The 26,646-nt window shown below is 39.8% G+C and overlaps 1 protein-coding gene across 2 annotated transcripts in view; it reads left to right on the top strand.

Moving 5' to 3' along the window:
- Positions 1–511: 511 nt before the first annotated feature.
- Positions 512–26,646, top strand: part of GFPT1 (glutamine--fructose-6-phosphate transaminase 1) — a 55,886-nt gene continuing 29,751 nt past the window's right edge. Inside the window, exons 1-6 of one of the 2 annotated variants that reach the window (XM_044261289.1) lie at positions 512–683; positions 13,638–13,745; positions 15,896–16,003; positions 22,404–22,529; positions 23,913–23,971; positions 26,423–26,557. In XM_044261289.1, coding sequence (XP_044117224.1) covers positions 677–683; positions 13,638–13,745; positions 15,896–16,003; positions 22,404–22,529; positions 23,913–23,971; positions 26,423–26,557 — 543 coding nt within the window. In that variant the 5' untranslated portion in view covers positions 512–676. Of the gene's footprint in view, positions 684–4,559; positions 4,709–13,637; positions 13,746–15,895; positions 16,004–22,403; positions 22,530–23,912; positions 23,972–26,422; positions 26,558–26,646 lie in introns of those variants that run through there. The other variant, XM_044261290.1, reaches the window with a different exon arrangement.

Here is a 26,646-nt window from a genome sequence, read left to right as displayed (position 1 = left end):
TACCTCATTCAATTTTCTTTGCAATTTTTCTTTAGTCTTATGTCCCTTTCCATTCGGACTTGTTTATCCCCCCTTTTCAGGCCTCCCACTTTCTTCCTCCTTTTTCCACCGCTTCGTGGGGTGCCGGAGCCTGGGGCCTTGGGTTGCATTGGGTGCATGCTCCAATGCTATTTGCTTTGCTGACAATTCCATCCTCCTCTTTCCTTAATGTTCCGTCTTTCCCTGCCAGCCACCGAGTTTCTTCCGCCCCCACGGCGTGGTTCCTCCAGCTGCTCGCCCGGGGGGCCGGGCGGCTCCAGGAACCCCAAGCGGATGCGGCCGCTGGCTGGTGCCACGTCTCCGCCGCCAGCAGGCCAGCGCCTGCGTGGGCTCGAGGGCGGGGCGGGCGGCACGGTGAGGCGGGAGCTGCGCGTGAGCGGCGTGCACATGGCCCAATGGGATCCGCGGGAGGCGGCGGCGGCGGCGCGGTGCGCGCCGAGGGGCGGGTCCCGTCTTCAGTTGCTGGCGAGCCCGGGAGGCCGAGAAGGGTGTCGTTGCTTCGGCCGTCGCATCCGTGAGGGAGTCGTGTTGGCTTGCCCCGGGCCCCCAAGCTCGCCGATCGCCCCAGACGCTCGTGTGTGCGCTCCCGACCTCGCCAGCCGTTCGCTGCTCGGCCGCCGACCGTGCCTTCTGCATCATGTGCGGTAAGGGGGCTGCGGGCGGGGGGCGTGTTGCGGGGCGGTGCTGCGGTGCCGTGCGGGCTCCGCCGAGGCCGGAGGCTGGCGGGAGCGGGAGTGTGAGGGTGTGAAGTGTGGGTGCTGGGTGCGGACGCCGGCCTGTGCGAGCGGGATGAGAGTGGTGGACCTAGGAGGGTACCTGGGAGGAGGGCGGGCTCTCGAGTGGATCTGGGGGGCCATTGGAGGCGGTTTTGCGCTGAGGAGGGAACAGAAATGTAGATCTCTGTCTTGGAAAGGGAGAGAGGGCCGAGGGAACTGAGGTGTAGAGGGGCTTGCCTTCCAAAGAGCCCGGCAGGTGAGTGAGGCAACCTGTGGAACATCAGGTGAGATCACTCGAACTTATCTTCCTTTCTTCTAGGATTTACCTTTTCAAAAATATTTATTTTTAGTTGCTTTCTTTCGGGCAGGCCCAGTAGAAACGGAACTATGTATAGCTAGAGCTACGACAGTGGTATTCTACATGATCTTCCTGAGTGCCACCCCGTCTCAACAGAAACCATTGCTGATCAGTAACTTGGTGAATGGGCTCCGACCTAATCCTGTGGTGGGAGAGGCCCGAAAGTGACTGTAGCATGCGTTATCACGTGCCTGTGCACCCGTTTAAAACCCCTATGAACAGTGTTGGTCCACATTTAATAAGCGTTTCACCAAGAGCAGTTAAAAAACATAGGTCCTTTTATTCCATGTTTTGGGACTTCATAATTTTAATATTCCCTAAAACTGTTAGTAAAGGGGATTGTCAGAATTATATCTGAAATGATTGATAAGCTCTAAAATAGGCATTTACGGGACGCCTGGATGGCTCAGTGGGTTAAGCCGCTGCCTTCGGCTCAGGTCGTGATCTCAGGGTCCCAGAATCGAGCCCCACATCGGGCTCTCTGCTCAGCAGGGAGCCTGCTTCCTCCTCTCTCTCTCTGCCTGCCTCTCTGCCTACTTGTGATCTCTCTCTGTCAAATAAATAAATAAACCTTTAAAAAAAAAATTAAAAAAAAAAAAAAAAGCAGCTGCCTTCGGCTCAGGTCATGATCCCAGCGTCCTGGGATCGAGTCCCACATCGGGCTCCTTGCTCGGCAGGGAGCCTGCTTCTCTCTCTGCCTCTGCCTGCCATTCTGTCTGCCTGTGCTCGCTCTCTCCCCCCCCCTCTGATAAATAAATAAAATAAAAAATTTAAAAAAAATAGCCATTTATTTGGCTATTGTCAGTAGGAAGAGTTATATACTTACCGCTTTTATTGAAATTTACAGCAAAACTTACACCTGGAAGAAGGAACGCTTTTTAAAGCAAAGTAGGATTGTAATAGAGTTGAAGCTCTCTGGGAAACTATTCTTCATAGCCTTTTGCAAGAATATCCTGGCAGGAGGTGGCTTGTACTCATTGGTGTATATTTTTCCTGTACTTAATTTTATGGTAATTTCAGCTTCTGAAAATGAGGAGCAGGTTTAAATTTAGAGCAGATTAAAAAAAAAACAAAAACAAAACCTCAAAACAGAAACATCTATAAATAGTTTCTGAAATTATTAGATTAGGACTGACTTTAGAATCAGTTATACTTTTGCTGTGCCTGGTTAGTAGAGTGGTTTTGAAAAACACATTATTTAGTTTGTAGCTGTGCAGTAATGAATTTGCAAACTGATTAATCCCCAGGATGCTTCATTTGGTAATTAACTTTTCCTGAATGTAGAGTTGTGTGCCTAGTTAAGCATGTGGCTTCCTGGTTGCAGGTCATTTCTTCTTGTTTCTGGAAAAGAAAGTACCCAAAAAGAAAAAAAATCAGATTTGCTTTAGAAAGGTTCAGATAAGGGTGAGGCTTTGGGGTGGAGACTAGATAAGTGGGAGTTTTCACACAGCCAACATCCCCATTCCATAGAGTTTTACTGCTGAGGAAACACACCGGTTATAAAGAACTAGTATTTGAAACATTTCCAAGGTCCTGCCTTTAACCCAGAACAGAGTTTTGCATGATTCCAGGAATAGAGTTCAGAATTTATTTCCTCTTTAATGTAGATTCTGAAACTTAACTGTTAGAAGGATAAGACTTTGTATTTATTTTCTTCCCATAGCTCAGTCATTGAAATAAAATTTCTAGGCAGAGGAAGTGAGGGGGAATGAGATTAGATAGGAAAATTTAGAAGTTTACAAACCTCCTTTTTCATTTTAATTCCAGTAGAGTTAACCTACAGTGTTGATATTAGTTTCAGGTGTACAATATAGTGATTCAGGGATTCTGTACCTCACCCAGTGCCCATCGTGGACAAGCGCCCTCCTTAATCTCCAACTCCTTTTTCACCCACCCCCAGACGCATAGAAGTTTACCTTCTGATTATCTGTGGCCTATTCCAAGTTTTTAAAAAAAGGTTATTTTGTCTTAACACTGTACATTGTTGGAGCAGAAGAATGAACGCAGAAAATTCTGTGATACGCTTTTTCCAATCAGATATACTAATAAAACTGTTTACCAGTTTATGCTGAGATGTTAATAGTGTTCATCGGGAGGGAAAAAAAAGGTTCTATGGTCAATAAATTTGGGAAGCAGTAGATTAAATAGTGTTGAACTGGCTTTTTTTTTTTACGTGTTTCTTGGAACCTTTAGTGGGCTCCTAAGTGTTGTGAATCTTCCAGAGAAGAATAATAGTGTGCCTGTTTTCCACATTTATTTTATCTTCCTCTTGGTTTTCTAGAATACACTTTGTCCTTTTTATTTGTATTACCTCTTGTTTTGGTGAGGGAATGGCAAGTCCCTTAAGCTGCCCACAGCTTTTAACAGAGTGTACTGTTTTTTTTTTGTTTTTTGTTTTTTTAAATAAATGTAGGGTTATACCATTTCTTTTTTTTAAATTTTTTTAAATTACTCAAAACTGCATTTTATTTATTTATTTATTTATTAAACTGCATTTTAAAATTTAGCTTTGTGACTCTGCGTATCCTTCAACACATTCAAAACATTGTTCTCCTCAGTAAGTACAGCATGCTTGATCCAGTCACTGACACAGCACACGTGGAATCACCGAGGTCTCTGCTGGGGTGGGGTTTTTTTGTTGTTGTTTTTTTTTTTTTTAAAGCCTCATAAGAACTGTTGGGTTCATAGCACAAATGCCTCGAAGTTGGCCTGGGCACATGCTACATGTGCATTTTGGTGCTTTTCCAACCTCCTTGGCATAAAGGTAAACAGTTCTATTACCAGGGACTTGGGGCAGACTAATTTTGTTAGAGGCTATGTTATAGGACAGTCTTTGATGGTATGTCAAATGTGGGGCCATTCTGAATGCAACTACATTGTACTTGAAAGAACAGGAGAAATGGAGTTTTTGTAAATGAGGCCATATCTAAAAGCAGTAAGGGAGCTTACAATTTAAGAGTATCCTGAAATGTATCCTTAAAAAGATTTTTGTAATAATACTGTCTAATAGCTTTGGAGTTAATTGAGGGGTTCTGAGACTGGCTGCAAGGATAAATCATAAAATCAAAACTATTAACACGTTCTTGGAAATCATACTGGATATAAAGTAGTTGTGAAAGAAAATAATTAATTGCTTAATAAATATTTCCTCAATTGTGTTCCCTGGAAAGGGAGAAGTTAATAGGTTCTGGTTATGAGCAATAGAAGGTGGGAAAGAGTTTTGTAACACAAGTGTGGGAAATTCTGCTTTTGGAGATTCACAATTAGTGAGATTAAAGTTTCTAGAAAGTTCTACAAATAAACATGTTAACTTTAACCCAGTATTTCTTAAACCTTTAGTTATGGAACATTTCTTTCACCTTATCCCTGTTTAGCATCCTGCAAAATAGTGTTCTCTTTCTGTGGTTTAGGAAATTTTGGCTGTATATTTCAGGTACATAGAAAGCATTAGAAGATATTTGAAGTGATGGGTTTATACTTGGTGCTTTGCCCTTCAGAGAGATGACTAAGGTAAGGGAATTGCCTTCAAGGAGTTGCTGTCTGGTTGGAGGAGGCAGTGAATATATACAGGTGCAACACAAGAAATGCAACAAGTGTGAGTGTTTGCAGGCATTTCTTGTTCATTGTTCATTGCCATGTTATGGACTACAAGTGGACTGAATAGAAAATCAGAGACTAGTTATGGGAGGAATGTTCCAGGTAATGCGGCAGTACTTTTTTATTTTTAAATTAATTTTATTATTTTTTTTAAAGTAATCTCTCCACCCAGTGTAGGACTCGAACTTAACCCCAAGATCAAGAGTCACATGCCCTATGGACTGAGCCAGCCAGGTGCCCCAGCAGCCGTACTCGTACCTTGAGGAATAGTGCCAGTTGGTAGAGAATTAGTGCACTATGAGAAATATCATTGATGGCATTTACCCAGCAGTGAATGGAGTCATAAATAGGTTGAGAACTGTTGCCATGGGGTTTGAAAAAAGAAGTAAGAATTCCAGGAAAAGGGGCCAAACAACAGTGATTAGAGGCAGAAGAGTTCCAAAGTAGTGTATTGATTTGGACAGAATCTGCAGAAGTAGAAGGTCATTCACGTTTAATATTGCAGAAAGAAGTTTATTGTATTTGGCTGTAAAGAAATCATTAGGGAAGTTGCATATATGCAGGCAGAGGAACCCAAGTTTGTGCTGAGGAGAAAGGCTTGCATACCAGCAGAGGAGGGAGTATTGTGAAACTGAGGTCCCCTGATAGAGTTGAAACGTTGAGTTCTAGAGCTGTGGTTTTTTTTTTTTTTTTTTTTTTTTATTTTAAAGATTTTTATTTATTTATTTGATAGAGAGAGATCACAAGTAGGCAGAGAGGCAGGCAGAGAGAGAGGGGGAAGCAGGCTCCCCGCTGAGCAGAGAGCCCGATGTGGGGCTTGATCCCAGGACCCTGAGATCATGACCCAAGCTGAAAGCAGAGGCTTAAACCACTGAGCCACCTAGGCGCCCCTAGAGCTGTGGTTTTTGACCTGTAAGCTGTGCAGTTACTATGGGTGTTCACTGGTTGATTCATACTCTAAGCATTGTCTGTAAAGTTGTATAGTAGTTGTTCTAGATCTTTGGATAATAAAAATTCAACCCACTATTTTGTACGATCCTCAAAATATTTTGAGGTAATAAAAGGTTCTGTATTTAGAAAGTTGAGGAATTGCTTATCAAGGGTTACAGGTAGGAGAGACTGGCTTCAGGAAATAGTGTGTGAAATATGTTTCTCTATTTTGAGCTCATAGGGAAGGATAAGGCACCCTGGAGTGGGTTTTCCTATGCCTTGGACAGCTGTGATGTTCCAGCAGTGTTTGATGGCTCTTTTTGGCCCTTGAAAATCTGGGGGAGAGGGTTGTGGATCTCTCACCAGGCTGTATCTGTAGCCTCAGCATGTCTCCAGGGTGAATGGCCTCTGGCTTACTGGAACAACATAGGAAGGGTTGGAGGGTATATACTGTTAAGATGAAGCGATGAAATTCTTTTTTTTTTTTTTTTTTTTTTTTTAAGATTTTATTTATTTATTTGACAGAGAGAAATCACAAGTAGACAGAGAGGCAGGCAGAGAGAGAGAGAAGGAAGCAGGCTTCCCGCTGAGCAGAGAGCCCGATGCGGGACTCGATCCCAGGACTCCGAGATCATGACCTGAGCCGAAGGCAGCGGCTTAACCCACTGAGCCACCCAGGCGCCCCGAAGAGATGAAATTCTTTATGAAGTTCTGTGAGAATCTACCAGAAACTGAGAAAGAAACTGGGAGGAGAGAAATGGAATAGTCTAGATTCTAGCTTTAGAATAATATGTGGGGAAGTTTGAGAGTTGGACAAGCAGTGATTTAATGGACTGGCTAGCAGTTGGGAGGGCTCCTACAAAAGTGGGCCTGAACTGGATAGATGGACTTGAAGTGGGTGGACTCTGCTGTAGGCCTGCTCAGGAACCCAGGAGTAAGAGCACAGTGGACCCAGAGGGACTGGCTTGTCAGGATGCTGAAAATTGTGGTCTGGTGGAATTGGTTAGATGGAGGAGGAAGAGATGGACTGTTTGAAGGCTTGTGAGCAGAAAGTGCATGCTTTTTCTCAGGAAAGACGATGCTGTAGGTAGGCTGTGAGGGAGTGTATAATTAGAGATGTCAGGGTTTGAACAGTGCTTTGAGTTCCAGAGTGTTAAATGTACAAGAGGTGTTAAGGAGCTCCTTCCAGTGGCACTGTATATTTACGACACTTGAACCGGCATTTTTGTAAATAGGGTAAAGATCTTAAATAATTAAAAAACACTAATTGAAATTCCTCATTGTGTCACTCCAAATGTTATATTATTTTCTTGGTGTTTTTAGGATTGTAGAAAACATAATCTTGAATAATATTTTCTCTTTTAAAGGAATCTTTTGTGTAGAATGTGTCTCCATGATTATAATATTGAATATGTTTTATGATAAACATCAAGTTGATGTGTGTAAGTTTAGTTGCAGCATTGTTCGTGATTATGAAGAGTTAGAAAAACCTCAACAAGGGTGGACATGATTAGGTAAAATAAATCTATTATGGAGTAGTATGCAGCCATTATATTGAATAGAGTCGACATGTATTTACTGCCATAAAAAGATACTCAGCATTTTAAGTAAAAGAAAATATAGAGACACTTATCACATTTATTTATTATTTATTTATTTTAAAAGATTTTATTTATTTATTTGACAGAGATCACAAGTAGGCAGAGAGGCAGGCAGAGAGAGAGAGAGAGAGAGAGGAGGAAGCAGGCTCCCTGCTGAGCAGAGAAACCGATGCAGGGCTCGATCCGAGGACCCTGAGATCATGACCTGAGCTGAAGGCAGAGGCTTAACCCACTGAGCCACCCAGGTGCCCCTAGACGGTTATCACATTTATGTGTTAAAAAAAGTACCTGCTAAAACCATGTGCATGTAGCTTTATATATGTATAGTTCAAGGATAGTACATTTACGTAGGTTAAGAGCTAAAGGATTGGGACAGTTTGTCGGAATTACAGTGCATATCTCCCTTGTATGGAGGTACGAAAGGAGATTTTCACAATTTTTTTTAAAAGATTTTATTTTATTTGACAGAGAGAGCACAAGCTGCGGGTGCAGCAGGCAGAGGGAGAGGGAGAAGTGGGGAGCCTGAATGTGGGGCTCAGTCCAGAACCCTGGGATCATGACTTGTGCTGAAGGCAGATGCCTAACTGACGAGCCACCCAAGCGCCCCAGATTTTCACAGTTCATTCTGTAGCATTTGTGTAATTTGAATCTTTTAAAGGTGATAGTGAATGAAATATAACTTGCATTATAAAAAAATTTAAAAATGAAAGTTAAGTGGGATTGCAAGATGGATTTTGATTCAGAAAGTATAAAACTTACAGAATGAATATCACTTATCACTGATAAATTACAATGTCTGAGGATTGAAAATATGGAAGTTGTCAAGGGGAAAAAATGTAAAATATTCTTATTTACAAGGACATAAATTCAACCACGCATAGGAACTTTAATAATTAGTCAGCTAAGCTGTATTCAGTTTTCATTTCAGGAAGGTTTCATAGCCTTTCAACCAAGTGTGTCCTGACCCAGGTCATGTCTGAATGTTTGGTTAAGCAAGGTGCTCATCAGTGTGTTCACGTCATTGAATTTAAGTTGCAGTTTTCCAAGAATGATGCCTGTAGGTGTGAAGATCTGCATCCTTGGAGGAGATGCTTATCTCAAGAATATTCCATTAATAAGAAAACTTACTCTCTGGAAGCACATGGTGATGTAGGAGTGGAAGAGCTCCTGTGCTCCCTACAGCTTCTGTGTGTGGTATTGGAGCAATTACCCCAGAAGAAGGGAGAGTTGATTTTTAGGCTTTTAATAGTTAACCTAAAGCAGAGCTGTTTCTGGGAGGTTTGAGAAGACAAGTAAAAGACGTAAAATGGGGCTCATTCTAGTGATTTCTACTCTACTAAGCACCATTTTGAGTTGTGAATGCCTCCCTTGTGAACATGCCCTGCATGCCTGAAGAAAAAAAACAGGGTTTTTTTGTTTTGTTTTTCCTTCACCCAACTGTGTTACTTTGAATTTATATTATTTTATTTAATTTATTTTTTTAAAGACTTATTTATTTGACACAGAGAGAGAGAGAGATCACAAGCAGGCAGGGAGGCAGGCAGAGAGAGGAGGAAGCAGGCTTTCGGCAGAGCAGAGAGCCTGATGGGGGGCTCGATCCCAGGACGCTGGGATCACGACCTGAGCTGAAGGCAGAGGCTCTAATCCACCGAGCCACCCAGGCGCCCCAATGTTACTTTGATTTTAGAAGACTTCTCTACATAGGTTGTCCTTTTCTTCCTTTCAATCCCTGCATGGTTATTTAGGGAGAAATGTTGCTCCAACTTCTTCTTCTGTTCCTCCTCCTCTTTGTTTCAGGAGTGAACCAAAAGATGACAGTGATGATTATAGATAATAGTCTTGCTTCCTCTCAATGAAAAGGCAGTTTTTGATTTGGAACATGATATATGGTACTTTACTGAATCTAGATGCCACGGATTGGGAAATTCACCATTATTATATAGATCAAAAAGAAAGAGAATATGAATGTCTTAAAATCAGTGCTGAAAATATCTGAAAAAGTATTCTCAAGATACTTTCAGAATATGATAGGCTAGATGATCTGATTGTCTTTACTAGTGACAATCTTAACATCACTAATAAGGAACCTATGAACAATATAAAATACATACATTGTGAATAATTCTTGCTTCCAAATTTTAACGTAACTCAGTTAAGTCTTTAGATCTAACTTCCAGTCTACAGGAAATAAAAGGAATAGAGGAATTGGTTAGACAACACTGTGTGGAAACAGACACAGCCAGGAGCTGAGGCAGTCAACAAGAAAATTGGCTTTAGCTTGCCAGTAAGTCAGTGAGTTGGGGAAAACAGTGTCTTAGGGAAAACAGTAGGGGAGAGACCATTCTGGATTCAAAGAGACTTTTGAGACATAACAATCAAATGTGAGGTAGGATCCTTTATTATATCCTAGAATGAACAAATTAGCTGTAAAAGACTTTTTATAATAGGGAAATTTTACTTATATTTTTAAAGATTTTATTTATTATTTGAGAGAAAGAGTGAGTTCATATGAGCATTGAGCAGGTGGGGTGGGGGAGAGAGGGAGGGAGAAGCAGGCCCCCAACCAAACAGGAAGCCTAATGGGGGGCTGGATTTCAGGACCCCGGGATCATGACCTGAGCCAAAGGCAGATCTTAACTGACTGAATCATAGGGAAATATTAAATACGAATATCGTATCAGGTGGTGTTAGTATTATCTTCTTAGGTATGATAATAATGCAATTTTGCAGAAAAATGTCCTCAAATTTTATATATTACTTTGCTTTTATTCTTAGCAGAATACAGTTGATCTTTGAACAACATGGGGTTTGGGGTGCCCACCCTCACCCCCTGCAGTGGAAAATCCGAGTATAACTTTTGACTCCCCCAAAATTTAACTACTCATAGCCATGTGTTAACTGGAAAGCTCAACCATAATATAAACAAAGCTCACCAAAAATATTAATACATACATTATATACCGTATTCTTACAAAAGCTGAGAAAAGAAAATGTTATTAGGAAAATCATAAGGGAGAGAAAATACATTTACAGCACTGTACTGTATTTGTTGGAAAAATCCACACATAAGTGGACCTGTGCAGTTCAAACCTGTGTTCAACAGTTGATTGCACTCTGAAAATGATAAGGCCCTTCACCAGGTTTCCAATTTTAATATGGTGGATACACCATACATAGAACAAAATCATGTAAATGTTGTAACAAAGAAATGAGGCCCAGAAGAGAAGTGTAGTGTGTATAGGTGTTTAAAAAATGTCAAATTCATCTGGAATGATTCCAAAGCAATCAGAAGAATCTTCAGATACTGTAGAACATCAAGCTGGTGAGGACTGTAGATGTCCTCAAATGTCAGGCAATATGTCCCTTGTGCTGTCACTTTCTACTTTCTCGTAATACGTGTTGCTGATCAATCACGGCTTTCCTTCCTGTTTAGGAAATGGGGCCACTGAATCATTTTTAACAATGTTTTCTACAGCCCCTATCAGTTAATCCCTCGGAACGTACTGTGAAAACTATTTTACCACCTCTCAGTCAAACCCATTCATTTGCAGAGGGTTTGAGGCAAGGTGGTATGGTGGAAAGCTTTGAGGCCTACGTGAGTTAAAAAAAGATTTGCAGGATTTCTTAGGTGAAAGAGTACTTCATGAGCTAACAGATGTTTAGTGTGAATTTTATTAGTTTCTCAAATAGTTACCACTTTAGAAGTTTGTTTGTAGGTGGGTATTAGTTTAGAAGATCTCTTTTGCCATGAAATGATACTCAGGATCTCAAGATCCACACACTAAGCCAGTATAAACCAGAGACTGGAGTTAGAAATGGTATCAAAGTTGAATGCTATTACTGAGTTCTGTTTATTAAAAGTTGTAAATTTAATATTGCATCACTCTGAATTTTCCTTTAAAAAATGTGTTGAGTCTATAATTTGTCTTAAGAACAGTTGGTTTTATATCAGCATTTAAATTGACAAAAATTGGGGCGCCTGGGTGGCTCAGTGGGTTAAGCTGCTGCCTTCAGCTCAGGTCATGATCTCAGGGTCCTGGGATCGAGTCCCGCATCGTGCTCTCTGCTCAGCAGGGAGCCTGCTTCCCTCTCTCTCTGCCTGCCTCTCCATCTACTTGTGATTTCTCTCTGTCAAATAAATAAATAAAATCTTTTAAATAAATAAATAAATAAATTGACAAAAATTGATATTCATTATATTCTTTAATTGTCCATATGTATTACTTTTACCATCAGAATTACATTTCTTAAAAGAAGAGAGATGACTTAATATTGAGTTTTCTGATTTGTCCTGCATTGTTGGGATTTGGCAACTCTGAATTTCCTCGAGGGCCTCCGGTGGCCAACAGTTCCTAGCAGTGTAATGTGTTTTATTGTTTAATGACTTTCAAACGAGCTCAGTTGTATCCCCCTCTAGCGGATTATTTAGCTGATGCTCATCACTGTGGTAGAGTGTAGACTAGTTGACAGTCAGTGTTTCATTAGATCATTTATATTACAGTCTTATTTTGGGAACAGATTCATCTTTTGTGAATTGTCTTTTAATGATATAATAAAAATACTTATCTGGAACTGATAGTTTTCTTTATTCATTTAATCTTCATCAAATGCCAGTGACCTATGGTGGGGGAAAGTGTAAAACCACATAGAAATTTCACTGAAGTCGGGTCATTAGTGCATTTTCCAGATACCTGATGAAGGAACAGCAGTGACATCAGGAACTGCAGCCCTCATGCAGGGTTGTAGTGCTGTGTGACATGCTTGCACAACATATGGTAACTTAAAAAATCTTTACTAATGTAAGGTTTTAAAAAAATATATGAATGGGGCCACCTGGGTGGCTCGGTTGGCTAAGCAACTGACCCTTATTTTTGGCTCAGGTCATGATCTCATTGGTTGTGGGATCAAGCCCCTCATGAGGCTCCACGCTTAGTGGGGAGTTGGCCTGAATATTCTCTTCCGGTTTCTCCCCTGACTCACTCACACTTGTTCTTTCTCAAATAAAATATTTAATAAATAAAAAAATAAGAATATGAATGAAATACAGGATTGTTGTAGTGTTCGATCTCATACTGCCTTTTTTGGGAAGGTTCAGACAGTTGTTTTCATTTTGTTTTGGACTGAAGTGTTCAAATGTGGATTTCTTTTTTTCTTTTTTTTTAATTTGAAGAGCATGATAGTTTATTTGGAAAAATTCCATCAGTCATGGTGATCATACATAATTGGATTTTTGTTGGATATTAACTTTATGGTATTTTTTTTTAAGTTTTTATTTTTGAGAGGAAAAAAAGAGTGAGCGCGCATGTGCATGAGCAGGGGGAGAGGGAGAAGCAGACTCCGCACTGAGGAGGGAGCCTGATATGGGGCTTGATCCCAGAACCCTGGGATCATGACCTGAGCTGAAGCCAGGTACTTAACCTACTGAGCCACCCAAGGGCCCCATGCTGCCGTTTTTAAAATGTGGATTTCCTTTTCCTATGTTCTGCCTGTTTGCTTTTTTGGTTCAGTTCACATTGTATTAGTCCTTTTATTCTAGTTTTGCTTTTCCAAATAAGTGCTTCTTTTTTATGAATATCATAATAGTTGTTTATCTTTTGGTAGTATCTGGTGAACAACTGGTTCATTCAAGGAATGCCATTTTCCCTTAAGAGGATTATATAAATATTTTAGTCCATTTTTCCCTATTATTAAATTATTTAGGTTGTATTTTTCACATCATCAATATTTATTTATGTTTATTTATAAGAAAAATTATTCCATCTGCCTAGTTTTGTAGGGTCCATGTGTTTCTTAAAATACTTCAGAAAATGTTTTCTTTTAAACAATGCTCAGGGCATAAGATATAAACCACAAATTTGTTGATTATTTAATTTTTTTAAATTAAATTTTACTTGACAAGGCGGTAGTGATGGAAGATATGTGACTAGCTTTATAATCTTCTTTGCAAAAGCTAAACATTTATTTTGATGTATTTGCTTCAGTCTTTTATATGAAGGAGAAATACCCCTTTGTAAAATTTTCACCACCTTTAAATAATTTGAAGTGAGAATTTCTTTCTTTTTTAAAGGTCACTCTAGGGATGCCTGGGTGACTCAGTCGGTTAAGCGTCTGCCTTCGGCTCAGGTCATGATCCCAGGGTCCTGGGATCGAGCCCCAGAAGGGGCTCCCTGCTCAGTGGGGGGTCTGCTTCTCCCTCTCCCTCTGCTCTTCTACTTGCTTGTGCTCACTCTCATTCTCTCTCTCTCAAAAAAATAAATAATATTTTTAAAAAAAGATGATTCTAGCTTCATATTTCTGCACATCTTAGACATAATTATACAAATGAGGATTTTGTCACAGTTATGTCAATTTTGCTTCATTAGTCATATTCTTTATTAAATATTTGTTCATTTGCAGGTATATTTGCTTACTTAAACTACCATGTTCCTCGCACAAGACGAGAAATCTTGGAAACCTTGATCAAAGGCCTTCAGAGACTGGAGTACAGAGGATATGATTCTGCTGGTATTTCCTTTTAAAAAAATATTCTAGGTTTTGCATGATTCTCCAATCTAAATAAAGAGATTTTTTGTTTGTTTTAGTTGACTAGATTCTTTAGCATTATCTATATGTTTCAACTAAAGCTAAAAAGAATTTTTGTTTTTTTATCATGTTTAAAGGGTTTATACATATTATTTCCATAGTATTACCATTATATTACTTCTTAAGGATGTCTGCCTTTGTTAAGAATGTTACTGTAAAAACATAAATCACCTGGGGCGTTTTCATGGTAGAACACAGTTCTTGAAGGTCTTGCTTTATAAATTATCTTTTTCTTTCCTGTGATTTCTTTTTCTCCAAGGAATCCCTGCTGTTGGCATATACATTAAGATTCTTCTATCTTAAATAAATGACAAAGCAGTTAAAAATAATTTTTTATTTATTTATGTTCTATTCTGGCTGCTTTCCTTGACTGTGGCAGGGGTCCCCATGACCACCCTCAGTTCTGGTAACTCCTGAGGACAACTCAGCATATAGTTGAACTCGTAGCTATGATTTATTACAACAAAAGAATACAGAGCAAAATCAGCAAAGGGAAAAGGTGCATGGGGTGAAGAATGGAGGATAATGAGGCACAAGCTTCTGAGAGTTCTCTCCTAGTGGAGTCACACGGTGTGTGCTTAATTCCCCAGCCAGTTATGGCAGTGTGTGGAATGTATGTCAGAGAAGCTCATTAGTCACTCAATGCCAATGCTTTTTTTGGAGGCTGGTCACACAGACACCCTCTGCCTAACGTGTACCAAAATTCTAGAATCCCAGAACGGAAGCAGATGGTCAGCATAAGCCACATTGTTTGCACAGTTAGGTGCCATAAGCCATTCTTAATCAGTCAGGTAACCATCCTGAAATCCAAGTTTCCGGAGGCCAACCAGGGGCCAGCTTTGCAAGCAGACCTTTCTAAGGAAAGTGCTATCAGACTTGCTATGTTAAGTTTTTACTGTACTCTTGACATGGCCAAATGTAATGGGCATTTATTTTCCATGATTTCCCTTGGTTAATAGAAAGTGAGCTCTTCAGCTCCTTTGTTCTTAAAATTCTCTCCTTCCTTAGCTTCTCTGACAACACATACTCTCTAACATGCTGATTCTTTTTTGTCTGCTTTGAGGGTTCCTTTTCTTCCACTTTTTGCACAAATATTAATGTTTTTTCAAGATTGTTTCCTAGGCCCAATGTTCTTAGTCTGTATCTTCGTGGGTGAGCTCTGACTTCATCAACCTCCTATATTGTTGATGACTTACAACCCACATGTATTTCCCAAGCCACAGACTTGTATTTCCAACTGCCCCATAGAAATCTCTTCCTGGAGAAACCATGATATTACAAACTTGGCATGTCCAGTTCATGCATGCCTTTCTGTGTTCCTTTGTTCAGCAATCATTCAACAAGTGGTTTGAGCCTAGGAGGAATCCCGGACTCAGGCTGCACATTCACATTGCACCCAGACAGTTCTACCCTCAGTATCACCGATCTCTGTCTTTGTAACCACCGTTTGGTTCACAGCCTCCCCATATTTGCTTTGCTATAGCTAGATCTTCTGACAGCTGGTTTCTGCTCTCTGTCCCCTTCAGTCTGTACTGTTTCCAGAGAGAGTTTTCTCAACATTTTTGCCATGTGATTTCTTCATTCGAAACTACTTAGTGCTTTTCCAGTACCTTCAGGTAGCTTTTTCAAATTCTTTAGGAATGTAAGTAGAATTTTGAGAACTGGGTTTCCTGATGTTCCTTCCTTCTTCCCTTTCTGAGGTGTGTGCCAGCCTCCTGCATTTCTCCATTTTTTTGCTCCAATTGCCACTCAACCTATAGTACTTGTTTTTTTGTTGTTGTTTTTTTTAACCTGTAGCACTTTTATTTTAACCAAAACCCACACTGTATTCTAATTATTTTTTCCTTATCTTCTGAATAGACTTGGAAATTTGAGGGAAACGATTGAGTTATTTTCATTTTTTTTTTGAGTAGCTATCATGTTTCTTGACATATAATAAGGTGTCAGTAAATTTGAATTGATGAATGAATGAATTAATTAAATGAAAAAATAATTTCTAATTAAAAATTTGCCTCACGATGATAACCTAAGTAAATTTCTAAATCTTGCTTTTCTGCCTCTCGATGAATTAGGTGTGGGAGTTGATGGAGGCAATGACAAGGATTGGGAAGCCAATGCCTGCAAGATCCAGCTCATTAAGAAGAAAGGGAAAGTTAAGGCACTGGATGAAGAAGTTCACAGTAATGTACTTAGTTTGAGTTTTGTCCCCTCTCCCCTCCCTTGACTTCCTTCTCCCTTCCCTACCAAATTCCCTTTCTTTCCCTATTTTGGGGTCCATTTTAAGTATACTGGTATTTAAAGTTGAGAGAAGGGAAGAAAAGTATACTTTTGTTATTGTCTCTACCAGTGTACAATGTACCTTAGCTTCAGAAATGGCCATATTAACAAGGGAAGGAAATTAGGTACATTGTGTTCATAACAAGCTCAGTGTCCTAAAACGAAGTAACTGCGATTCCCGAGGAAGGACCTTTCACAGGACAAAAGGTATTTTTAGTGGTATCCTTATTCTAGTGTCTTCACTGGGTTGTCTTCACTCAGGAATAAACGCCTCCTTTGAACATATAGTCAGTCTAGATGTTGCCTTTTAGTAGAACTGATGTAATCAGGTAAGTGTCATGTTTTTCCTTCAGGATTTTCCTCCCTGGCATAAAGTAGTTGTCTACATGCTTCAATAAAGAGGATATATTTCCTAGTATTTTGTTCATAACATTATGCTTATATATTTTAATTTGTCACAGGAAACTTAAAAACAAAAGCTTTGAAGTACATTGACTGAAAAAAACATTTAAAGAAAATTTGCCACAGGAGTGCCTGGATGGCTCAGTCAGTTAAGTGTCTGACTCTTGATTTCAGCTCAGGTTATGTATGATCTTAGCGTCATGAGCTCAAGCCCTGCATCAGGCTCCATGCTGAATGTGGAGACTGCTTAACATTTCTTTCTCTCCCTCTGCCCCTAACCTGCTCTTTCTCTCTCTTTAAAAAAAAAAATCCTCCAAACCTCAAGAAACAGGCTTTTTTAATATACCTGCTCAAATGGATGCCATTAAATTCATGGTAAAGGAATGCAGGTAGAAGAGGAAAATGATGGACTTGGTCACTTTTTTTTTTTTTTTTTTCACATAAGCCAAACATTTAGCTTTGTAGTACTTGCTGAACATGCTAGATCAATACTTATTTGCATGTATTGTGGGCAAGATTAGCTTAGGGATGAGGCAGACACCCAAATAACTGTACTTCAAAAACTGTAGTATAAATACTTGCTCTACTGTGTATACGACATACTATATACCAGGCTGATTATAGTAGGTTCCACAGGAGAGAAAAAAAACCCCAAGTTGCTTAAGGATTCAGGGGAGAGCTAGTTCCAACTTGGAGTTGGGGTTGGAGAGACTTGGTATACGGAAGGAATGGCTGCTGTTTTCCGTTTGGGCAGTGAAGGTGAGCAGGGAGGACCTTCTGAGTAGAATAGCGTGGGCAAAGATAATAGGGAAATCAAATTTGATGGAATGGTGGGTAGTCCTTTTAGTCTGCATTATTGGTAGATGATTGCGGGAGGCTGGAAGGCAGACTGCAACCAGAATCACCATCTTTGCATATCAACATACTGAACCAGGCCGCCTCCTGAAGGAAAGTCAGGAAGGGAATGGAGAAATGGGAACTTGCAGATATTGCTGGTAAATTTGTGATAAATCACTTTGAAGAGGATGCTGGCAATGCCTAAATGGGAGGTGCCTAAACCCTGTGATCAGCCGCTTCCCATCTTGGGCATCTACTTGAAGGAAACTATGGACAAGGAGACATGACAACAAGATTCATTGCAGCAAAATGTAGAAACAGCTTAAATGTCTACCAGTAAGAGAATGGGAGATTAAGAAAACAAAAGAATACTAGCATTTGCGGACCCATGTTAGTGTATTAGATGTTTGAAGGCACAGGTGGGAAAACTCTCCATGAACTTGAAAATCCCCTGGGGAGGAATGGGATGAGGCCAGGGCGTAAAGGAGGCATCAGCTGCATTTTTTACATTTTAGATCTGAAAATCTGAAGCACAGATGGTTAGATGTTCGTATTTGTCAACTCTGGGTGTGGGTATTTGTGTGTTTGTGATTACCCCTAGTAATCACACTACCCAGTGTTTTACCTGTTAAAGACAAAAGAGAAGGAAGTCATCTCAGAAAAGGTCATTAGATTGGTTATTGGTAACTTCTGACTTGGATAGTAATAGCTAACACTTATTGTTGCTTTCTGGGTCCTAGGCACTCTATTAAGTAACTTACTAGTCCTCAGTATAACCCATGAAGTACGTAAAATTACCATCCTTATTTTACAGATGAGGCATTTGAAACACAGGAGTAAGTACTGTCATGGGGTAGGTGCTGTCACTGGGTGGTGTCAGCAGTAAAGGCAGTGAGGTTTAGGGGCAAAGGAAGACTGCTATTTGTAACAAAAATGGAAGATTTTAAAAATATTTGGTGTCATAAGATTTAAAGCATAAATGGCTATACTTGAACATTTGTTATCTCTGGATATAGGTGTTTGAGTGTTTTATTATTGCCAACAAATTTAATATGGTTGAGCTATTTTTTCTTTAAAAAAAGGATGACATCTGAGAATGTTAACACAGAAGACAGGAGCCATAGGGGTGCATGGGGGGAGGACAGAAGATGCAAATAAGCAAATTACAGAGTGATCACCGCTCAGAAGGGTCAGGGCACAGGTAGGAAATTAACCTTTATAGGAGTCACAGGTGAAGGAATAGCGAAGTACAGCAGTTATGAGGTGAAGGGAAAAAAGCTTATTAAAGGGGATATTGAGGTACCGTCCAGGTAGGATTGGCGCTTAAGAAGAAGTGATGTCTTGGGGCGCCTGGGTGGCTCAGTGGGCTAAGCCGCTGCCTTCGGCTTAGGTCATGATCTCAGGGTCCTGGGATCGAGTCCCGCATCGGGCTCTCTGCTCAGCAGGGAGCCTGCTTCCCTCTCTCTCTCTGCCTGCCTCTCCATCTACTTGTGATTTCTCTCTGTCAAATAAATAAATAAAATCTTAAAAAAAAAAAAAGAAGTGATGTCTTGAGTGTTGGGAGAATTGAGTGAGCTTTCGGCTTAGTGAATAAGGAACACACTTCTGTGTGGCAACAGTAAAACAAGTTTGGTGATTACCATGAGTTTGAAATGGACTCAGTTTACAGAATTTTCTAACTCTCTTCAGTGTTGCTTGGCAGTTTGTGGGTGGGGAGAAGAGAGAACTGGGGGTGGAAATATCTGAAGTTAAGTTTCAACAGAGGGCTTTAGAACAGGGGTAACAGTGAATAGGAGGTCAAGGATTGGGAGTCATGATTAACTTATAAACCATGAAAGATTTGTTGTGAGAAATATGCTTATTGTCATAGCAGTGATTTTTTTTCTTATGGCTTTAGATAATGCTCTTTTGGCAACCATGAAATAGGTATGATAATAAATGTAAATTTTTTTAAAAAAAGATTTTATTTATTTATTTGACAGAGATGACAAGCAGGCAGAGAGGCAGGCAGAGAGAGAGGAGGAAGCAGGCTCCCTGCTGAGCAGAGAGCCCGATGCGGGGCTCGATCCCAGGTCTCCGAGATCATGTCCTATCCGAAGGCAGCGGCTTAACCCACTGAGCCACCCAGGCGCCCCAAATGTAAATTTTTTTAAAATATTTATTTGACAGAGATCACAAGCAGGCAGGCAGAGATAGGAGGAAGCAGGCTCCCTGCTGAGCAGAGAGCCCAATGAGGCGCACGATCCCAGGACCCTGAGATCATGACCTGAGCTGAAGGCAGAGGCGTAAACCACTGAGCGCACCCAGGCGCCCCAATAACTGTAAATTTGAATTGGATTCAATCTGTAGACTCTTGTTACTCTCTTCAGTGTTGCTTGCCAGCATGGCCAGAGGGTGGGGGTGGAGAAGTGCCTTAATTATAATTACCCTAACAGAGTAGTCAGATGTTTTCATTGCTTGCATTAGCCTGTTAAGTAGTGGTTAACAATAATCCTTTCCTTTTCTGGAGGTTATTTATTTATTTATTTTAAAGATTTTATTTATTTATATGACAGAGATGACAGGTAGGCAGAGAGGCAAGCAGAGAGAGAGGGGAGGAAGCAGGCTCTCCGCCAAGCAGAGAGCTGGATGCGGGGCTTGATCTCAGGACTCTGAGATCATGACCTGAGCCAAAGGCAGAGGCTTAAACCACTGAGCCACCCAGGCGCCCCTGGAGGTTATTTATCAGGTCACCTTAATTATTCAGGACACAGTTAAGCCAGGGAAGAATACATTGATGATTTTATCTGTTGGTTGACTGAGCCATCCAACAAAAATTTGAATAACTGCCCTTTATAGCTTAGTGCTTGGGCTTTGCAGATAATAAGGCAAGCTGCTGCTTATGTAGAACTTAAATCCTGGTAGGAGCCAGGTTGACACCTGTCATAAAGTTACAGTAGTACAGCTTAGTATATCATTGTGGTTTTAATCTCTGGCTCTGGAGTCAGCTGGACACAGCCTATCTCTTTTTCCCATTAGTTATGACCTAAGGCAGGTTCTTTGACCTCTGAGAGCCCCAGTTTCTTTATCTATAAAATGGGAACAATAGTACCTAACAGAGCATTGTAAGGATTCAATAATGAAATGCATATTTCTTAAACACTTCTTTTATTTCAGCCATTGTGCATAATAGAGAACAAGATAGGCAGACTCCCTGGTCTGATGGAGCTTGACTGTCTAGTGAGAGGGCCAGACAACAAATATTTAACATAAACTAGTGTGATTAGTGCTGTGAGGAGAAAGTATAGTAGAAGTGACATTTAAGCAGAGAATGCATTATTGTCCGAAGGGGGAAATTCTAGGCACAGGGAACACCCAAGTGCAAAGACTCTTGGTGTTGGTGAGGTGGAGAGTGGCAGGAGAGGAGCTGGAGAGGTGACTGGGGATGAGGTCATGTAGGATCTTCAGAAAGGCGGATTTTACTTCATGTGCCTTGTGAAACCCTTGGAAGATTTTGCATTAGGGAAGTGACAATGATTTAATGGGCTCATTTGGTTAGTGTCCCAAGACTAGATTGGACATTGGGAGACCAGGATTCTGGTGAAGTAGTTTAGATGATGGTTGCTTGGGTCATACTGAGATGGATAGGGCAATAAGAAGTCTTAAGTCCCTAGCATCAGGTAAAAATCTTAGTAAATGATGGCTATTGTTGTTTGTAAAAGGTGTGTTGAGGGCTTTGAGGGGTAATGGGAGAGGTGGGAGAATGAGAATGTAAAGGCAGCTGGGGCCAAATGGTGGAGGGCCACGTACCCACAGAAAGATACTGGGGCTTTATCTTGTGAGAAAAAAGCTCTCTGGTTTTATGTGAGAATTTGAGGATCTTTTTATAAATTCCTGTGACCAGGATTAAGATGATTCACAAGGGTAGCTAGGGATGCAGACCACTTTTTACGCAATGGGAATCTGTTCAAGGATTTTAAGGGTTTTTTCTTGATCATATTTGTGTGTTAGAATGATGTCTGATTAGCCAGTATAAAAACCACAAAGACTATGCTAAAATAAAATGCACGGACTTTCCTATTTGAGACTTCTGAGCAGTTTGCTCTTCTTAATTTAGGCCTGATTCTCATAGGCTTGGATATGTGGTTTCTTTGCCAAATGAATTTTATATTTAGTAAATTAGAAAGGGGGCATTACTAGTAAATACTAGAACTGCCTTTTTTTTTTTTTCCTTTGGAAAAAGCAATAAGAGATAGCTTATAGGGAAATGAAATCAGAATAGCTACTTTTCAAAATAAAGGAATATCCGTCTATAACCCCATACTTTCATTTGTTCTACTCTCAAGGACTGTTCTTTGATTTTAGAAGCTCTCCATAATTGCAGTTTATATTGTGAAATATGTTTACATTCACTAGGGACCAAAGAATTGCAGTCATAAAGTTGTATGGCATTGAGAATGTGAATTTATTTTTACATGTTTAGTTAAAGTGTTACTGGTGTTTTTTTCAAGGCACAGATTAAAATGGATTTTAAAAAAACCACATTTACTTTTTTGGTCCATAACTCTTCAGTTTGAACATTTTCAAGCCTTCGGAAAAGTGGAAAGAATAGTGCGTTAACCACCCATATACTTCATCTAGTTTTACCAGATGTTAGCACTTTGTCAAATTTGCTTTATCCCCCAGTTGCTGGGTTCATTTGCTCTAAATATTTGAGCTGCATTAAGTCCTGAATCTTTTTTTTTTTTTTAAGATTTTATTTATCTGTTATTTGAGAGAGAAAGAGATCAAGAGATGGGGGAGAGTCAGAGGGAGAAGCAGACTCTCTGCAGAGCAAGGAGCCTGATGTGGGATTTGATCCCAGGACTCCAGGATCATGTCCTGAGCTGAAGGCAGTCGCTTGACCAACTGAGCCACCCAGGCATCCTGAATCTTTTAAATACTATTTTGAATATGGCTGATCTTTAGTTTCAATAATTGTATATTCCGGGTGAACAGCACTGTATTAATATATGTAATAATATTTATAGCTTCTAGCTCTACGGCATGATTTAATAATGGAATTTTTCATATTATGTTCTTCAGAACAACAGGATATGGATTTGGATATAGAATTTGATGTACACCTTGGAATAGCTCATACCCGTTGGGCAACACATGGAGAACCCAATCCTGTCAATAGCCATCCCCAGCGTTCTGATAAAAATAATGGTATGGACACGTTCTATGTGCTGTGGAATGATTGTAGAGGGGTCAATAATGGGAGAAGAATGAAGGCTTTTATGTTTTTGTTATTTTAATTTTTTAAAAATCTGGAATAAGATCTATTCACAAGTAGAGAACATGTAGAGCCGGATGTGTCTGTCACCCAGCTTTAACATTATACACAATCTGTTATTTTACACCATATCCCTCCACCCAGATTATTTTGGAAGCTCTCCGTTTGTCTCCTTTTCCCTTGCAGATTATTGTGGTGTTTGTCTTGTAGACTTTCCTACAGTCTAGCTCATGCTAATTGTATGCATCCCATGGTATCATATACCGTGTTTCTCTGTCTCTTCTCTTTACTCTAATGGTATGGTATTGATTTATATCTGGAGGTACTTGGTGTTTGGGCGCTTTTTTTTTTGTATTATTAGTGGCCATAGGTGATCATTGCCAACATTAATTTCTTTAGGGGTTTGTAAAATGGTGATAGTCAAATACTCTCATTGCTTTTTAACTTATCTCACATACTTTAAAGAGAAACTTCTCCATATCTAACTGCTTAGTTACCCAGACTTATAGATTATACATAGGAAAGTCAGGGTAAATGTTCGATTTTTTTTTTTTAACTTTATTTACCATTTTTCAAAAATTAAGTGGTTCTAATGTTCTAAGATGAATGAGTTTCTTTTATTATTGTAAACTCAGGGATTTAAAATATTGCCTTTATATTCAGTTACTTAATCAAAAAAGATGAAAATTATCCTGCTGCATATGTCTTTGATCTTGGAATACTGTTTTAATACCAATTTATCTGACATTTATCTGACATTTTAATATCTGGACCTCTCCTAAGTAAATTTCACTGTAAATCTGAGTAAGTGGTTTTTCTTATTCTCTAACTTCAGTTCTTAAACTCATTTAATGTAAGTCAGGTAATTGTTTTAGTTCAAAAGTCTTTCACTTTAAACTTAGGAAATTTTTATGCATAAAAATGAATGAACAAAGAAGTGAGAGTAATAATTGTGTAATTCAGCCTTCTTGTTTGCAAATGAAGACACAAGCCCAGGAAATTTGGCCCTTTCATATGGTGACATTAGCTTAGTAGTTTAGCCACAAATGAAGTTGATGTCTCTAGACCCCAACTTATTATATTTCCCCTCTAATATCCATGTCCCCAGAACTGTGTGCTTCCACTAAACTACATAAATGATGCTGCTGATCTACCCAAAGGTAATCCGATAATGAAAAATAGAAGATATTTGATTACACTTGGAATTATAGCATGTGACAAATTTTTTGACTTGAGAAAAATCTGACAATACTGGCTATTTATAATGTTTATAAGACCTGTAATTTTTTGTCATCAATAATTTTTATCTCCTTTAGAATTTATTGTTATTCACAATGGAATTATCACCAACTACAAAGACTTGAAGAAGTTTTTGGTAAGTAAAGTAATCTCAAAAGACACCAGGCTTTGAGAAATTTTTAATGAAAGTAGCAAGGTGGTTTGTCGAAATGCACAGCACCGTCTAGGTATGATCAAATAATTCCTGAGATGGTTACAAGGGTATGTGGTTTACTGGACCCTTCTTTGTTCACAGTGAGATATTTTTGTTTCTTATGTGAGTAGGAAATAATTATTGGGTTTTATTATAAGTGACCCTTCAAAGCTCAGATAAAATTGGAATTTGTGGTGGGGGGACATCTTTTGCGTTGTGAGAGACCTTGTTTATCATTTGTAAAAGATTCTGGGATATATAAGAAGAATTAGGAAAGATTAAATGAAGTTTCTCTGCCCTAAATAGCCATGTACTATATAGTAATAGTCATGGGGATGACCCTCATGAGTTCCTCTTGGGGCTGTCCAATTGAAACTTCGGCCATGCTGGAAGCCTGTATCTTTGTGGTCCAACACCCGCATGTGGTCATTGAGCTGCTAGGACTGAGGAACTAAACTTGAAATTCTATTTCATTTTAATTTTTGTATTTTTTTTTTTTATTTATTTGTTAGAGAGAGAAGGAGTGAGAACAAGCAGAGGGAGCAGCAGGCAGGGAGAGAAGCAGGCTCCCCACTGAGCCAGGAGCCCAATGGCGGGACTTGATCCCAGCACCCCGGGGTCACGACCTGAGCTGAAGGCAGATGCTTAACTGACTGAGCCACCGAGAGGCCTCGAAATTCTATTTCATTTTAACTGGTTTAAGTTTATTTTTGTTTTAATTAAAGTTTTTAAAGATCTTATTTTTATTTTTAAAGATTTTATTTTTAAGTCATCTCTACAGCCATTGTGGGGCTCAAACTTACAACCCTTAGAGCAAGAGTCATGTGCTCTACTAAATGAGCCAGTCATGTGCCCCCTAATCAGTTTAAATTTAAAGAGCCACATATATGGGGCACCTGGGTGGCTCAGTGGGTTAAAGCCTCTGCCTTTGGCTCAGGTCATGATCCCAGGGTCCTGATCCCAGGGTCCTGGGATCGAGCCCTGCATCGAGCTCTCTGCTCAGCAGGGAGCCTGCTTCCTCCTCTCTATCCGCCTGCCTCTCTGCCTACTTGTGATCTGTCTGTCAAATAAATAAATAAAATCTTAAAAAAAAAAAAAATTGTACATTTATTTTTTAAAAAGATTTTATTTATTTATTTGTCAGAGAGAGAGAGAGTGAGCACAGGCAGACAGAGTGGCAGACAGAGGCAGAGGGAGAAGCAGGCTCCCTGCTGAGCAAGGAGCTCGATGTGGGACTCGATCCTAGGATGCTGGGATCGTGATCTGAGCTGAAGGCAGCCACCCAACCAACTGAGCCACCCAGGTGTCCCAAGTACATTGTACATTTTAAAAAAGCCACATATGGGACGCCTGGGTGGCGCAGTTGGTTAAACGACTGCCTCCGGCTCAGGGCGTGATCCTGGAGTCCCGGGATCGAGTCCCACATCAGGCTCCCAGCTCCATGGGGAGTCTGCTTCGCTCTCTGACCTTCTCCTCGCTCATGCTCTCTCTCACTGTCTCTCTCTCTCAAATAAATAAATAAAATCTTTAAAAAAAAAAAAAAAAAAGCCACATATATGGGGCACCTGGGTGGCTCAGTCCATTCAGTGTCTGCTTTCTGCTCAGGTCATGATCCTGCGGTCCTGGGATTGAGCCCCACATTGGACGGCATGCTCAACGGGGAGTCTGCTTCTTACTCCCTGACCCTTCCCCACTCATGTTTTCTCTCTCTCTTTCTCTCTCAAATAAATAAATAAAATCTTAAAAAATTTTTAAAAAATAGCCACATACAGCTAATGACTGTTGTGATGGATAGTGCAATTTAATTATCCATGAAAGAATCATTATGTTCATTATGGAATTACTGTTTTGTGACTATTGCATATTACTTTAATTATTTAAAGTGTTCTTAATTTGTATGTGGCATATATCTAGATTTATATAATTGTAAGTGTATATTCAAAATTATACAAAATACCTCACCATTTTGGGTTCACTGTGGTTAGATGGTGAGTTTAATTTTGAACAGTGGGTAATGGGGTATGTATGGTGTTGAAAAAATATTAGAATTTGATTAGTGAAATTTTTTTTTTTTAAGATTTTATTTATTTACTTGACAGAGAGAGATCACAGTAGACAGAGAGGCAGACAGAGAGAGAGCGGAAGGGAAGCAGGCCCCCCGCTGAGCAGAGAGCCCAATGCGGGACTCGATCCCAGGACCCTGAGATCATGACCTGAGCCGAAGGCAGCGGCTCAACCCGCTGAGCCACCCAGGCGCCCCTGATTAGTGAAATTTTTGAGAAAAAAATTATATAGAAAGAATTATATAGATTACATAGAAAAATCATATAGAAAAGATATCATGACTATTTCCTTAAATGTGTCCATTTTTTTTTTTTTCATTTCTTATTTTAGGAAAGCAAAGGCTATGACTTTGAATCGGAAACAGACACAGAGACCATTGCCAAGCTTGTTAAGTACATGTATGACAATCGGGAAAGTCAAGACATCAGTTTTACTACCTTGGTGGAGAGAGTTATCCAACAATTGGTATTAAACCACACTTTTATTTTTTTATTTTTTATTTTTATTTTTTTTAAGATTTTATTTATTTATTTGACAGAGATCACAAGTAGGCA

The sequence above is a fragment of the Neovison vison genome, chromosome 8, assembly GCF_020171115.1.
Source record: "Neovison vison isolate M4711 chromosome 8, ASM_NN_V1, whole genome shotgun sequence".
NCBI lineage: Eukaryota > Metazoa > Chordata > Mammalia > Carnivora > Mustelidae > Neogale > Neogale vison.
The sequence above is the reverse complement of the archived record's forward strand: the minus strand, read 5'-3'. Positions and strand labels throughout refer to the sequence as shown.